At 34.6% G+C, this 17,321-nt stretch overlaps 1 protein-coding gene across 1 annotated transcript in view; it reads left to right on the top strand.

The window, feature by feature from the left end:
- Nucleotides 1-3,824: 3,824 nt before the first annotated feature.
- Nucleotides 3,825-17,321, top strand: part of LOC140187006 (uncharacterized) — a 98,270-nt gene continuing 84,773 nt past the window's right edge. Inside the window, exons 1-5 of the mRNA XM_072241867.1 lie at nt 3,825-3,892; nt 8,185-8,238; nt 10,214-10,288; nt 10,388-10,616; nt 13,523-13,640. Coding sequence (XP_072097968.1) covers nt 3,844-3,892; nt 8,185-8,238; nt 10,214-10,288; nt 10,388-10,616; nt 13,523-13,640 — 525 coding nt within the window. The 5' untranslated portion in view covers nt 3,825-3,843. The remainder of the gene's footprint in view (nt 3,893-8,184; nt 8,239-10,213; nt 10,289-10,387; nt 10,617-13,522; nt 13,641-17,321) is intronic.

Here is a 17,321-nt window from a genome sequence, read left to right as displayed (position 1 = left end):
GTTTTTGTACTGTATGACTCTTTGCCTCTACTATTATTCCTCATAATGCATGTCTTGCTCTTAGTTCTTAATTTTCCATTCATTTTGAAACTGTGTCCCTTCAGTCTGGAACCCGATATGCCTTGAAGTAATGGTGGAATTAATCTTAACCATATAACAATTTATGATCTCTTACAATATTCTCTCTTTCAGAAACAAGGCTCCCTACCTGTTTTGCCTATACATTCTTTTAGGGGAGGATTCCTTTTATCATGGTATCTTGATGAGCTAAGCTAAACGCAATGCTTAATACATGAATCAATCCTGGCATTATTTCCAAATCATACTGATCTAATTGACAATATCACTTGACCTTTCATTTATTTCACTTTACAAAGACATTGCTTATCATTAGTTAGGTATTTTTTATTCTGATTTCCTGGTTGTGCTTGCAAATGATCAAGCTGCAATTCAAACCCCCCAAAAAACCTCCTCAATTCTTGCCACCAACAATTGAAATTATATTAAATGTTTGCTTTATTGACTATTCAGAAGAACAAATGTCTCTCATGCATAATAATTTATTAGTCTTACCTGAAGGATTAAATTCCAAACTCTTTGTGAGTATATTAAATGCTAAACCAGGAACAATAACTGAATCTTAGAACTTGAGAAAATATATTTGATTTAAATAAAATTACAGAAAAGAAGTCCTTCAGTTGAAGTTCACAATTGGTCAGAGCTTACTTTAAATTATAGTTTTAATTATTGAAGCCAAATTAGATTCATGATGAATTCAGTTATATGGGTAAACAGAGGGCACACATTTAAGTTCATGTTGTTTGAACTAGAAGCGTGGAGGTGAATTTAATGACAGCTTTTGAAAGGAAATTGAATAACTAACAGGAGGGGAGAGGTTTCAGAGAAAGAGCAGGGAAGTGGGATAAAAGAGTTGTCAACAAGCTAACATAGACACAATAAACCAAAGTGCCTCAACTGTTCTATACCATTGCAATATATTATAATTTTGTTTTATAGAGCAGTTAAGATGATAGAGAATTATGGAATTCTCTATCAGGCTGTCTAGATGTGTCTATAAGCTGTCTCCACTTTTTTTTCTCAGATTGATGGCTGTCCCCTGCATTCTTTATGTGACTTCTTTTAACTTCCAAAACCTGAAAGGATTTAAACTTTAAGTTGCAAGCAGTGAGTGTGCCCTCTTTAGATAAATGGTTTTAACCCTTACATACTGTTAGGGTCAAATTTGACCCGTTTTGATATTTGACAGGAGTAAAAACACCCTAAATGCCAATTTTTAGCTGAAATTTGATGACTTTTCCTAAAGTGAACCAAAATGTGCAAAAATGAAAATAATTAAACTTATACTTTTGTACAGGTGCTACAAATTTAGTACATTGAGGCTGTTCCGGGTCAAATTTGACCCCTATCTATTGAAACGGATTTTAGATCTCCGAAACATTAATTAAGGATTAATGTACATTGAGGCTGTTCTGGGTCAAATTTGACCCCTATCTATTGAAATGGATTTTAGATCTCTGAAACATTAATTAAGGATTAATCCAGACATGAGGAAATCTCTAGATGCTTGAAATTCAAGCAACACACATAAAAAATGCTGGTGAACGCAGCAGGCCAGGCAGCATCTATAGGAAGAGGTACAGTTGACGTTTCGGGCCAGGACCCTTCGTCTGTCTTGACGAAGGGTCTCGGCCTGAAACATCGACTGTACCTCTTCCTATAGATGCTGCCTGGACTGCTGCGTTCACCAGCATTCTTTGTGTGTATTATTAAGGATTAATCACCCATTTATTAATGTTAGATAGGCTATTTATACATTATAAATACACCTGTGGTTCAAAATTTGGTATAGACACTTGTTAAGAGGGGATTCTTGGGCCAGGTCAAAATTGACCCAAACCATACTGTGAAAGAATAGAATATGAACAGTATGTAAGGGTTAATCAGTGCCACAAGCCCTACCTGGAGCTCACTGCTACTTAAACTGAACCCAGTGGGTATATCCTGAGGCAATAAACTGCTTTTCATGCTCCCTGGACTGTAAAATGATGACATTGAGTTAGGAGCCTGAATTTCATGCTCTCCCAGCACCAGTGTCCCTTAGCATTTGCTTCATCTGTTCCCTTTCATACATTTTTCTGATTAGATTAACTTAAAACTAATTAGATTGTCATCAACTTAAGATCTTAAAAACAATTTATTTTGTTTCTCTAGTGAAAGAGAACCTCAATTCCTTCAAGGCATTCTGATATATAAGATTTTAAATTCAATTCCTTTCTTTCAATCTCCTTAAGGTTTACAATAGTCCTTGCTTGCATTGTGTGAAAAATGTAAGAGTGCACTTACCCAAAATATGGTTGTGCCGGGGCCTTTCATGATGTTCTTTGTTGTAGATTTATTTTTCCAATAGTTTCATCATTCAATTATTGCCTTTTGTAAGGCTATTGGTGTTTCAAGTTTGTGGTTTGATGGCACCCTTTGGAAGACATTTTATTAGTATATCAGGGCATCTGATTTTATTGTTATAAATGTTTACTGCCCCCTGGCGCTTTGATTGCAGAACTGATTATAGAATGGACATGTGATTTTTTTTCTGAAATGATATGACTGTTAATATTCTTGCTTTTATTGAATGAAAATGCCATTGACAGCAGATGAGCTCAAAAATAATAATAGAACCAAAATATCAATGAGCTAAGAGACAAACCAACCCATGGCCAAAATATAGAAAATAAATTCAGATATTTCCTCCAGGTATTTCTGTAAAGTATAGAGTGAGTAAGCCTCACCTTTCCCCATGCTGAACAAAATTGATGTTGTCTCTTGGCAATGCCTATCTATTTTGAAGTTCTTTTTCCTCAGTTCTCTTCATGAAATTATATGTCTGCATAAAACACTGAAAAACCACTGTAATAGAATTATTTAATTGAGAACTCACTATTTTTGAAATTGTTTCCATATATTGCTTCGCCATGCTAAGCAAACTTCAACATATATTTCTTTTATTGTTCACTTCAGTTTAGGCAGCTATGTCAAATGCAGTGGCAAACAGAACAAACCCTATGGGGGAGTGTACATACTCAGTGGTAAATTAAAATTTCTTTGCCACCATGGGTAATTGTTGCTCTTGATGGGTAGTGGATCCATATTATAAAACAGATTATCTGACGATTGAGATGAATATCATAGACAATGCATTATTACCAGAGGAGTTCACATAATATCCTCATACTTTTTAATTATCATTTCAGATTTTATGAATGTATTGTAAATATCTTAAGTATCAATAAACTTTGATCTGAACTTTAGTAGTCCATTTTCAATCCATGGACGGCCAACTAATTGAGTAATTCATTGCACTAATTTTAGCCATTAAAGAATGAAACTTTTTTTGTGGCTTGTTTATAGGTGTTTGAATATTTTGGAAAATTAATGATAAGTATATCCAAAAAAGTAGAGAAAAGTAATCTCATATATTACTTCCTAAATAATGGATAGTAAATTTAATGTTTCCACAATGATTTACAAGAGAATGCTTTTGAGGCACTAGGCAAAACCCAGCAATGTTAATGTACAAAAGATCCTTAAGAACTTAGGTTCAATGCATTTGTTTAATTTGCAATATTGTTCTTTAGAAAATCAGAGCTAAAGTGTCATAACTCACACTGTGAGGATTTGCATTAATCCTTTACAGTTGCCTGGGACTTAACGATTTGAAACTAATATTTCAAGTTTTCACTTCCTCATTCCATTTGCATGGGTACGAACTGATCGTAAGTATAAAAAACCATTCAAAGGGCTGTAAGTTTGCCAGCAGCAGCAACTATGAAGCACATTGCATTACTTATAATCTGGGTTCTTACCCTCAGTAACTGTAAGTATTTTTGTAAGATTACATGATTTATTTATATAAAAATGCTTAAACTGATTAAATCACAGTATATTGGTATTCTAAACAACAACCATTTATTAATAATTACTCCTTTTATTTTGCAAGTTACTTAGGGATCTTACCTGGTAATGTATGTTACTATTTTGTACATAATTGATTAATGATAACAAACAACATCGCAGTCAGTTGATGAAAATTATAATTTTACAATCATATTAAAATACAAAATAATAATCTTAGTACAATTTCTCTAGCATAGGTTGTGCTACTTAGACCCCTTATTATGCATGATCACTAATTAGAAACAAAACTTATAACACACAATTATAGTACAGAGAACAATTATAAGAGTAGTGTTTATAACTTTGTTAGAATGCTTATCTCTTTACTTTATAGATGTGAATGTCATTAAGTCCTTACATTGATTTTAAGTCTTTAAAATCAATGTATATTAGTTTTTCCATATCAAACAGTTTATTTCTTCTTTACTTCCACCTTGTACACAGAGCACCCACTCAGTCTTGGTGGGGTAAATGTGTAATTTCCAAAATAGAGTAACTACTAGCCTAACTTGAGTCGTGCTGTTTTTATTTTGGTACCACTTTCTAATATAGTTTCCTTAAAGTGTAGAAAATAATTTTTGTTAATTGATTGGTTCTGAGAAGATAACTGCAATTCTTTCCAAGCTAACTCAGTTGCTCTTTTCAGTATTTCAAGTACAATATAAAAATGTTGAAGTAGAGAAACAGTGCCCGTATGGCTACGGTTATAAGTAATAATCAAAAATTTCCCTATTTTAGATGATATAGGGGTGCTTGGCAGGGATGTCCTCTTAGCCCTTTATTATTTAACTTGGCTTTAGAACCCCTTGCTATTGCTTTTAGAGATTCTAATACTGTTCAGGGTATTAAGAGAGGTGACAAAATACACACGGTTTCGTTATATACAGATGACCTGTTGGTTTATATTTCATATCTCAGGAAATCTATTCCTTCTATGTTATCTATTTTTTTCTGAATTCAGTAGTTTTTCTGGGGTATAAATTAAATTTACATAAAAGTGAGTTATTTTCTGTTGATAATTACTCGGATCCAAATTATCAAGTACCTTTTAGTATTGCTAAAAATTACATTACCTATCTTAGTATTAAAATTATTAAAAATTTTAAGGACCTCTATGAAGCACTTTCAATAACTCCAAAAGACTGAAGTTGGGTAAAATACTGAAAGGCTTTTATTCGCTGTACAATATGACCTCCATGCTGAGTGTCTGCCTGAACTGAGGGGGAGGGGCAAGGTGAATTCACCTTTATACAGGAATCTGTGGGAGGAACCACAGGGGCAGTCAGCAGAGGGGCGTGTCCAGACAGTTAACCCAGTTACAACTTATATATGGTTTACCACACATTCTATAAATATAATTTTTTATCCATTAATTGAATACACCAAACAAAAGCTTTCTAAATGGTCGCCTATGACATTAACATTAATAGGCCGAATTAATGCTATTAAAATGACAGTTTTACCAAAATTCTTATATATATTTCAGGCAGTTCCTTCCTTTGTTCCTAAAACATTCTCTGACAGAATAGATTCAGTAACCTTATCTTATATTTGGAACAATAAGAATCCTAGATTGAGTAAAGCCTCATTGCAGAAATTAAAAAAGGATGGTGGTATGGCTTTGCCAAATTTTAGAATGTACTATTGGGCAATAAACATTCGATATATTACTTTTTGGATTCACTATTCAGATATACATGGATGTCCTTCCTGGTTGGATTTGGAGGAAAACTCGGTGAAGGGGTTCTCTTTGGCCTCTTTACTGTGAGCTCCTCCTACCTTTTTGTTTTCTAAGATTAGTAGACAAGATTTTAATCCCATTATTGAACATACATTAAGAACTTGGTTTCAGTTTCATAGATTTTTTGAGTTAAATAATTTCATCCTTTCTATTAATATCCATCAATTTTGGATAAAGCCTTTTTAATTTGGAAAACCAAGGGAATAATAACTTTTTCAGATTCATTTTTAGAGGATTGTTTCATGTCTTTTTCTCAGTTAGTGGATAAATATGATTTATCTAATGTACACTTTTTTAGATATTTACAAATCAGGATTTTTTTACGTGGTTTATTGCCAAATTACCCTTCTATTTATCCACCTAATATGACAAATGCTCTCTTTCAGCTTAAGCCATTTCAAAAAGGGTTGATAGCTATAATCTATAAACAGTTATTGAATTCACGGGTAATATCTAATGATAAAATTAAACATGCTTGGGAATTGGAATTCCAAGTCTTTTTCAGATAATCAATGGAGTAAAATTTTTCATTTCATTGATAACTCATCAATTTGTGCCCATCATTCCTTGATACAGTTCAAGACAATGCATCGTGCCCATATGTCAAAGGATAAACTAGTGCGTATTTTTTCCAATATTAATCCTATTTGTGACAGATGTAATATTGAGGTGGCCACTTATATGTTTTGGTCTTGTGTAAAGCTAGATTACTTTTGGAGAGATGTTTTTAAAATCCTATCAAAAGTCTTGGATCTGGATTTATAACCTAATTTACTTACGGCAATTTTTGGGATTATCCCATTGGAAGCGGGAAATATTCCTGTTTTCTCAACGTCTGATAGCCTTTATGACTTTATTGGCTAGGAGAACCATTGTATTAAAGTGGAAGGATTCTAATCCACCTTCTGTCTTTTTTGGGCTTTCCTCCATTATGTGCTGTTTAAGTTTAGAGAAAAAAAGAAGTCGGACATTTGATACATCCTTTAAATTTGAGCAAATGTGGCGACCTTTTATTTTATATTTCCATCTGATTTGATTTATTATTATTCCAATTATTTCACTTTTTCAAAGTTTTAGATTTGATCAGAAAGTCTTTCCTTTTTTCTTGGTTGTATCCTTTGAATAGACTGCCCAGTCCCCTTTTTTCTCTCTCTTTTTTAGTGTAGTGAGGTTTTTTCCCTCTATTTTAAATCTAAAGTTTTTTTCCCTTTCTTTTTGAATTGATAAGAGGAGAATTAGCTGTCCTTTTTTTTATATTGCATATTTGATTACTATGTATGATTATGATAATATCTATTTTATCTTTTGTTTATATTGTTGCTGATATATATTTGAGATAATTCTCCCCTTGTCTGTATATATGTTTTCTCAAAATCAATAAAAAGGTTAATAAAGAAAGAAAGAAAGAGAAACAGTAATGATGAAATCCTTGGCTAATTAATGGTTGCCAAGGAAATCACCTCTTCAGTTTCTCATATGTTCTTATTTAAAAAGAGAAAATAGTATGTCCTATATACAATTGCCATCATTGCGTTTTCTCACATCCCCTTCCATTACTTTCATCTTTGAATGGTTTTGGAGAGCAAGTGCTTTAATCAGAAAATTGAATTAGTAACTTCTAAATTCATCCTGCCTTCTGCTAACCTTTCTTTTGGAACATTGATTGTTCCCATATATCTCATTCTCCCAAAATGGTCTATGGTGTTTTTGGTTAAGGTTTGAATGTGGTATTTACTGAGTATCATTTTTTTAGGGAAAAATTCCAAAGAACCATAGTTTGAGTCTGCTGAATCATTGCCCTCCCATTTTATCCTTGATTCCTGTGTGCTCTTGTATATTTAGTTTCATTCAGTGAAAAAAGGTATTGCAATAATCTACATTCACCAAATTGGTTCAGTCAGTCTGGTGAATAAGAAAGAGGACATGATAGTTTTGATCAAGGGTGTAGATGGTTGGAACAGTTGGAAAACTATTCATCTTTTTTATTCGTCTCCAAATCACCATTCTAGCAAAGATTAGCTAGGGGAACTGAAGATGAAAAATATACAATAATATCTGACAGCACTGAACTGCTTTTCTAATGGAAGTCACTGTATGTCGGAAATGGAAAGGGTGTGCAGCCATCCAAAGGGCATCGCAACAGGAAGGATAAGTTATAAAATGAATTCCGTGTCAGATCAGATATAGAAAAGTAACGAAGTACTTGGTTTCAACAAGGGACTAGTCAAAAAATTATTGCAAAGTTAATAATGAAGCAAAACATCTTGGATGGCAGCTTTCAGATTCAACTATGTATTAAATCTCATCTGGACCTGATGTAAGATGAGTCATAATTAAGTGTTTTACTGTTATATTCAAAGTAAATTTTTATGTATATTGTATACTTTGAATATCCAGACCATTGAATACTTCAGATAGTTTGCAGATGAAATATGTGATTATTTTCCTTATTTGTTATTTTTCTATCACAGGTTATGACTCATCTGCTGGGTGGTCTAGCCAAGACTATTCACAGTCCTCTTTTGGTAAGTCGATATCAGAAAGAAACAGAATCTTTTTGTAATGCGGTGAAAACATCCAAACTCAATAACACAGATTAAAGTGTATTAATGGAACCCCAAGTTCTTATTGAGCTACTGTCATAAACCTTTCTCACTTTGACAGATTTGTCAATGGGCATTTCTCTGAAAGTGGTAATTGAGCCTTAATTTTCTTTTTCTCATCATGATCCATATTGCTGTTATTCATGTTTTTTTTTCATTTATTTGTTTGATTCACATTTTGAATTGTGTATTTTCATGATTAAATTCCTTCAGGCCATTCCCTTACCCAATGAGACCTTCCCTTGCTACTCAATTTTTAGGCATTATTCTTCCACAATTTGGAGTTTGCTTCCTAGACTCTATATTTATCAATCCTTCCTTATAATCAAAAACATTTTGGTTTAGCTTTTGAGCGTTCTTTTACACTATTTTCCCAGGTTTTCTTATATAATGCAACAGTTAATCAAGAGCACCCATGTAAAAATTCACTCCTTTGTCTTTTCTCAGGAAGGAATTAGCCTTTATTGAGTTCGTGCTTCTCATGTGAAATATAGAAGTCACATGCTGATGATGAAAACAAAATCTAAAGTATCATTAATATCTGTAGAAAAGCTCAAATAACGAATGTCTACAACAATTTACAAACAAGTTTTTCTGTGACAAATATAGAGTAAGATAGGGAAGCTCTTTGAAGGGATTCTTAAGATCCACATATGGAAGATAGTGGGCTAAATAGGAACAGGCTGCCTAGTGTTGTGTGGGGCAAGTTTTAACAATCTTACAAATGTGTTTGCAATTCTTGAGGATGTGACCAAGGTGATCAATGATTGATGAACATAGGGCAGTAGATATGTTGGTATGGATTTTCAGAAGCCTTTGAACAGGTCTCTCATCGTAGGCTGATCAGGAAGATTAAGGTGCACCATGACTTGATATTTTTTGGAGTGCAGGCTTCACATCCATTGGAGTGGGATGTAGACTGCTGTTAGGATAGCTGAAGTGAATTCCTATGGCAGTTAATATGTAGAACACTTCAACATTAGATATTCCAAACTGGTTAAGTAAGAGCTCACCAGAACTGCCACGTCCAAGCACCATGAGTTGATTAAGAAGCAGAGCCTTGTGCACCTAACTTTGCCTGAGATACCATATAGCCATCCAGTGAACTGAAAAACCCTCAGGTTGTAAGTCAAGCTATGGATAGAGTAAATTAAGAGAGGCACAGATAGGGTAACAACCAGAATCTTTTTTGCCAGCGTAGAAATGTTGAATACTAGAGGGCATGGCTTTAAGCAGAAAAGGCGGTGGGTGATCATTGTAAAGGGAATATGCAGAACAAGATTTCTTACATGGAGAGTGATGGTAGTAGTGGAGAGAGATATGATAGTGGCATTCAAGCATTCAAGAGGCTTTCAGATAGGCAGCGAATTGAGGGATATGGATCTTTTGCAGGCAGAAGCAACATGGACTGAAAGGCCCACTTCTGTTCAAAATTCTATATTCTATGTTATACGTAACTCAGGCAAAATGTAGATTAACATTTAACAACTTGCATCCATCTTGAATGAGAAAAGATATGCTCTTTATTATAATGAACGCTAAGTCTGCAGCTGAAAATAACCAGTGATTCTAAACGGCATAAAATATCAATATTTAAAAGATTCCAATGATCAGAATTAATAGCTGTTTCCATATTCTCTGGTTTTATTTTATCAATGATCATTCAAAAATATAAAAATTTCTAGAACTGCTTGAAATATTATCATATTTATCTACATTTTAGATATGTTGATGGCTGAAACTTCAAATTTAAAAAATAGAGTTGACTCATTTCTTCTGTTCGATTAATTATTTTAATAAAACATGATAAAAGCACAAGAACAGTATTTGAAATAAACTCTATACCAGCACTGTATATTAAATAACATATTAATTTTAAAATATTGTTTTGTGTAAGATCTGGATCGGGCTGTGCTTACCCAAGTGTTCAGGCGTTCAGTGAGCAGTGACCAAAAGGGAACAGAAAACCATCGTAAGTACATTGTCTTCTGTGTGCTTGATCCACCAGTTACATTTAGATTGCTTGTAATTTTCAACTCTTATAACAGGGGTATTCTTTCTTTTCCTCTAGATACCTGCAAAACATTAGGAAAAGGAGTATTCAAGAAATTTAATAATGAACTTTCCTTTTTTGATTCAAACTGTGACCTCATCATGAGTAAACTGTGCAACTCTGAGCTTGATTTCTATGAGGTGAAGTTCCGCCGAGGATCAGACAAAAAGCTAGAGCATATATTCATTAAAATTGAAACCACCATCATTGTTGTGAACAATGGGGTAATTACAGTTAAAAACAAAATGTAAGTTACTTCTGCAGAAATTATTTATAATTTCAGTTGTAAGACTTCCATGTAATTTATCCACATAATCTATACCTTCAGATCTCTATCTCCAAGTTTTCAACATTTAATATATTTTAATAGCAATAATTTAAAAGCAACAACAGTGCTATCATGGCATGATTGAAAACCCATTCAAACCTGGGAATAATATAGTAATCCTTTCATCCAATAATGATCATTGGTTGGTTTAGGAATTTTACAGGAAAGTTTACAATTAGTGTAACTACTTCATGTTCTTATAAAATATTAATTCCTGAATTTGTTCCCAACTGTGGAATATTAAAACTGACTATTAATAAGGTAAAATGGATTTGTGATTTGATTGTTCTTTTCATGCCAGATGGCACATTAATTCATAGCTTAAAATGTCACAAGATAACAGTGCAGTACTACTAAAGGTAGAATTGGCTACAATGTAATACTCTCTGTTAATTAGTGCAATCTTGGCAGTGAAAAATTAGTGTGCAGTTAAACAAACAAGAGAATATTTGAAGATGCTGGAAATCGAAGCAATACACACACACAATGCTGGAGGAACTCAGCAGGTCAGGCAGCATCTATGGAAAAGAGTACAGTCGACATTTGGGCCGAGACCCTTCATCAGGACTCTAAAAGGCAGTTAAGCAATTGCTTGGAGTCAGTTATTTTATAATAATGCTGCTGTTTAGCTCAATGCAGTTTAAGTCAGTTTGTTGGCCATAAATTGGATGGCACAGAAACAGAGTGCTGTTACTCACAATTGCAGTAGCCCAGGTTCAACACTGTCCTATGGTGCTTTCTGTATAGAACATTGCAAATTTCCAAGATTGCACTGGTTTCCTGTGCATGCTCCAGTTTCTCCCACATACCAAAAATGTGCTGGTTATAGATTAGTTGGTTATTATAACTTATTTCTAGTGTCAATAAGTGGTAGTAGAATCAAGGTGGAATGGATGGGCATGTTTCAGAAATAGCTTATTAGGAAATGTGAAGAAACGGAATTAAGGAGATTATTCAAAAACTGGCAAAGACTCAGTGGGCTGAATATCCTTCTTTATAGAAACATAGAAAACCTACAGCACAATACAGGCCCTTTGGCCCACAAAGTTGTGCTGAACATGTCCCTACTTTAGAAATTACTAGACTTCCCCATTGTCCTCTATTTTTCTAAGCTCCATATACCTATCCAAAAGTCTCTGAAAAGACCTTATGTCATAAGAAAATTAAGAACCAAAAATCCTGATCTTTGGAGCTTGATAGAATGCCAAAGTTCTTGTCTGATCTTAATTGAGTCTTGCATTTCTAACCTTAAAAGCAGTTACCTACATACTGCAACATTGTGTCTCATCAAAAAAAAGTTTTCTGAAAATAAAGTGGTTTCAGAATCTATGAGCAGGGAGAACAGGAAGTCATTCCTGATCAATAGGTGAATCAGGTAGATCCAGCAATCCTTAAGCAGGTGCTTCCTCTCCACTGGAATTGCCTACTTTTAAATTTATGGACCTTTGACCTGAATAATAAATGTGTTAATGGTGCACAGTAATTCTAATTTTTAGTTTCATTTTGTTTTCACTTGTGAAATTTTCTAAAGATTCATTTGATTGATTTTGCAATTTAAAAAAGCTTTTTATTCAACAGAAGCCAAAACCTCTTTCTTGATATGCAGTATGTTGAGATAAACATATTTTAATTTTTCTAATGTTCTCTGAATTTACATGTTTTCATTTCATTGATTTCTAGCTTTTGGCATCAAACAAGACTATCTTTATTATAAAACAGGTTTTACATTTAATAACGCTTTCTATAATAATACTTTATTAACTTCAACATATATTCGCACACAGTCACACACATTTGGCCCCAAACCTCGCCATTCTTTCACATGAAGTTACTGAATTTGTTCAGTTTAATTTTTACAGTACCTTTTGACCAAGATCAATAACTTCTGCTTCTGTGACATTATTTCCCTATTTTTCAGCTTCTCCCCAATTTTATAGCTGTTAACGATAGCTGTACATACTGATCTTAATAACACTCTGGCTGTTTACTTGGAGGGCAACTAAGTAATGTTACTTGCACTCACTGCATATTGTCAATAATCAGCCAATATCCCAATCATAAGTGTTCATGATTGGACATTTCAGCTATATATCAATGGAACCACCAGCAACCAGCCATTCAGGCGAAAGAAGCTCCTATTTGTATGCACATTGTGAATCTGTATCTTGAAAGGCTGTGGTGGGGTGTGGAAAGGGCAAAAGTCTAATTCTCCAGCTTGTTAAATTCATTATGTCAATAGTAAATCAGGCATCACAAGGGAAGTATTGATCTGATTGGTGCTTACTAGCAGCTGGTGGTTCTGCAGATGATCAGCTTTCCAATATTCATAATGCTTTGGACTTACATAAGCCACTTCACAGATACTACAAAAGGGAGAGCTGGTGTGCATGCAGTATAGCGACCCTAATTAAATGAGGTCTCCATCCTTGAGGATAAAGTTGTAGGTGCAGGCTTGTGCAAGATACTTTAAAAGCTATCTCAAATACAAATCTGTTTATATATTTAACTTTTTTTTGTATTTTTATTATGTATAAATAGTTATTATTCTAGTTATTTTTATGGTTTAAATGCCATTGAGTATTAAAGACATATGAACACTATTCAAAAGATGGACAGCCAGCAAATGCCATAGAAGTTTTGACTGCCAGAATGCCAGCTGAGTCTTAGTTGCCCATGTGGTCATTCCTTATTGCCTGACCTAGAAGCTGAGGAAGAAAGGATACTGAATCAAACACAATTTTGCCCAATACATTAATAGAGATAAAAAGACTTCATGATATGTTGCAGAATTTTTAATGTTATTTTCATATCATTATTATTTATAGAGTAACTTTGCCATATATTGACAAGGTGGTCAAAATTTATAGTAATGGAATTAACACCAGAATTACAAACAAGAAGAATTCCATATCGCTGCTCTGGAATGGAAACGATGCATTGTCGGTGAGATATTCTAAGTATAGCCTTCCATTTTAGGAAATAACATTTTATTATGTTATACTTAGTCTTTATTATTGGGATACAGATAACCTCTCCATAATTTGGGTGGATGGAGGGTTGTGGGTTGTGTTCCTAGAAAACAGGGCGTATCATGATTTTCCGTAATACAGAGCTGTATTATGTGCACATGCTGTGAAAAATATTATTTTTTGTTGATTAATTTAGTTAATGCACACATGAATTCTATGGAAGCAAATTTTATTTTGTAACTGAATTTTTTGAGTTATCCTATGTGAATTCTACAAGGGTTAATTTCCATAATACAAACAGCCTGTATGTGCTCTCTTGAAGACAAGGGAAGGTGAAGTCACATTTCTCAAAAATACCTCTGTGCAACCTCAGAAAAACGCTACCATTTTATCAACCAGTCTCATGGAGTTTTATTGGTCTAAATCCTATCTCATCAAAACAGATATTTCTTACACCTGAACAAATAAATTTTACATGAAGTAAAATATTATAATGCACAATAATAAAAAGGTACATATTAATTTCACATCAGTGTGTTTGGAAGCAAAATACAGTTTATCTGTGAAAAGAATATCTGCCTATCAGAGCTCACTCTAGCTGATATTCAGCCTTCAAAACTCTTCAGATATTATAGGTTTGCAGGCAAATTTTCATAAGAATATTAGAAATAGAAGCATGAGTAAGCAATTGGCTGCTCATGTATGCTGAGCCATTCAGTAATACCATGGCAGATCTTTTACCTCAGTACTTTTGAGTTCTTATTTCTTAAGTCCAACAAATATCTAATATCTGTTGATCTCTGTCTTGAATATACTAAATTACTGAACCTTTACAGCCCTTTCATTAATAGAATTCTTCACCTTTGAGTAACAGTATTTCTTCTCACCTCTTTCCTGAATGCCTAACCTCTTGTTTTGACATTCTGGTCCCTCATACTAACACCAGCCAAGATAATCATCGGTTCTGTATCAATAATTTTAGGCCTTATAAGGAATTTCTATGATCAGCCTTCATTTTATGGACTCAATCAGTTCATCGGTCCTCATAGCTCAAATACCTGTGTCTCAGGAATGATTCTAGTGAATTAGGTTGCATTATTTCTTACACTAGTATATCCTTCTTTAGGGTTGGAGAATATGCCTAAATGCCAGAGCAGACTCGATGGGCCAAATGGCCTAATTCTGCTCCTAGATCTATGGATCTTCTGGTCTAAACACAATATTCCAGGAGTGGACTCATTAGTACTTTATGTAATTATTGTAAGAGGTATCTACTGTTGCACTCATGTGCTCTTACAATGGTTAAGTACTGTTTGCTTTCCTAATTGCATGGTGGATCTGCATGTAAGAATGTAGATATTGATGTTTAGAGCTAATTCTAACTCTAAACATCAACATCTTTTGACATCTTACACTGCTATTCTATTTTTCTACTGAATGTATATATGACATATTCCATCTGCCACATACTTGCTTATTCACTATGTCTATTATTATTCCCCCAGCATTTCTCTGTGCCCTCCTCACAGTATATATGTCACCCAGCTTCCTACCAACAGGAGACTTGGGTAGATTATAGCTGAACCACTCATCCAAATCATTGATGTAGACTGTGAGTGCCTGGGACCCAGCTGTCATCTTTTGGCATCACACTGGTCATAGCCTCCCAAGTCAAACTGACATGTCTATTTCCACTCTTGTTTCTCTATCCATTGAACATTGCTCAGGCTTCATCACTTCATCAGCTTCAATAATGTGCACTTGAAATATGAATAATAATCCTTTGTGTTTCAATTCAATGAAAGCCTTCTCGAGGTCCAAATAGATCACATCAATTAGTTTGGGTTTAGCTCTTCCCTTACATTAAAAAATATACAATATGTTTGTTGAGTGTGATTTTGCTTTCGTAAGTACATGATGACTCAACAAACCTCAGTCATATAACTGAAAGGGACAATCGCAGCAACTGGAGTTCATTGTTGGGAAAATTTTATTCATTTTTGGTAATCCAGGCATTAGACACAAGGTCAGCACCCATTGCCCAATCTTAATTGCTCTTGAAAATTTAATGGTGTGATTCTCTCCCAAAATGCTATTAGACAGGAAGGTCCATATTTAGTCTCAGTAACAATGATTTCCAAGTCATGATGGTGGGTAACTTGCAGAGTTAATCTGCTCATTCTTGGTGATGAGGTCATGGTTCTGGGATGCATTAGTAAAGTGGCTTGGATGAGTAATTACAGTGCATTTTGTAAGTGGTATACATAACAATCACTATGCACCAATGATGGACGGAATAAATGTTTAGGAAGGTGATAGTATTACTTAAACAGGTGTTTTGTCCTGGTGGTTCTGAACTTGAGATCTGTAGAAGCGGTCCTCATCCAGACAGTCAGAGAATGTTCTATCACACTCCTAACTTTTGGATGAAAAAAAGATCTTTGGAAGTGAGGATCTGAGATCATTGTTACAGAATACCCAGCCTCTAATTTTCTCTTGCACCACTCTATTAATGAATGGTTGCAGATAAGGTTCAGCTCAGTGATGGCCCCTCCAGACTGGTGATGATTGGGGACCTATGATAATAATGCTATTTAATGTCATGGATTACCTGGTAGCTGAAGTAATTGGAATATGAGGCTAATGGAGTTTTGGTAATTCTCTCAAGGAATCTGATCAGACTCTGTCCAGAGTAATGTCTTCACTGGTGAGATCAGCTTATATGAAGCCTCAGAATAGAGGCTTGTTCTCTTATAATTGAGATGAGGAGGAATTTCTTTTGCCTTAGAGGGTGAATCTGTGAAATTCATTACCATAGGTGGCTGGGGAGGCCAATTCATTGGGTATATTTAATACAGAAGTTGCTAGATTCTGGATTAGTCAGGGCATGAAGGGATACGGGGAGAAGGCAGGAGATTGGGGCTGGTAGGGAAAATGGATCCACCATGAAAAAATGGCAGAGCCGACTTGATGGTCCAAATAGCCTAATTCTGCTCTTAAAACCTCTGGTCTGATAGTCTTATTGGGCTTGAAGAACGTCAGTAGATACTCACAAAAATGACACCAGCTTTAAGTATCTAACGCAGGGTGAATAAATGTTGTCCCTATTTCTTTGAGTTAACATGATACTGATACAGTTAAGTTATTTTCTCTGGCTCAAGGATCCAGTATAAGCGGCATAATCCTTAAACAAAAGCTAGGGAATTTTGGACCAAAACCAGGAAAACTTTCACATAATGGGAAAATCTGGAACTCTGTTTCCAAAAAGTCAGCAGATGCTGGATCAATTCATACCTAGTGTTATGACTGAACTTTATAAGGCTCAAGCTTCTGGCAGCTCATTCCATATACTCAGCATCCTCTGTGCGAAAAGGTTGTCCATCACGTCTCTTCTAAATCTTTTCCCTCTCATTCTAAATCTATGCCCCCTAGTTCTAGTCTCCTCTACCCAGGGGAAATGACTGTTACCACCCATTCTATCTGTGCCTCTCATATTTTAAACGTTGCTGTAAGGTTGCTCTTCATTTTCCACTACTGTATTTCAAAGAATAAAGACCTAGCTTGTCCAATCTCTCCCTGTAACTCAGGTCCTCTAGTCCTGGCAACATCCTCGTAAATCTTTTCTTCACTCTTTCCAGTTTAACCACATAGTTCC

The sequence above is a fragment of the Mobula birostris genome, chromosome 23 (assembly GCF_030028105.1).
Source record: "Mobula birostris isolate sMobBir1 chromosome 23, sMobBir1.hap1, whole genome shotgun sequence".
Taxonomy (NCBI): Eukaryota; Metazoa; Chordata; class Chondrichthyes; order Myliobatiformes; family Myliobatidae; genus Mobula; species Mobula birostris.
The sequence above is the reverse complement of the archived record's forward strand: the minus strand, read 5'-3'. Positions and strand labels throughout refer to the sequence as shown.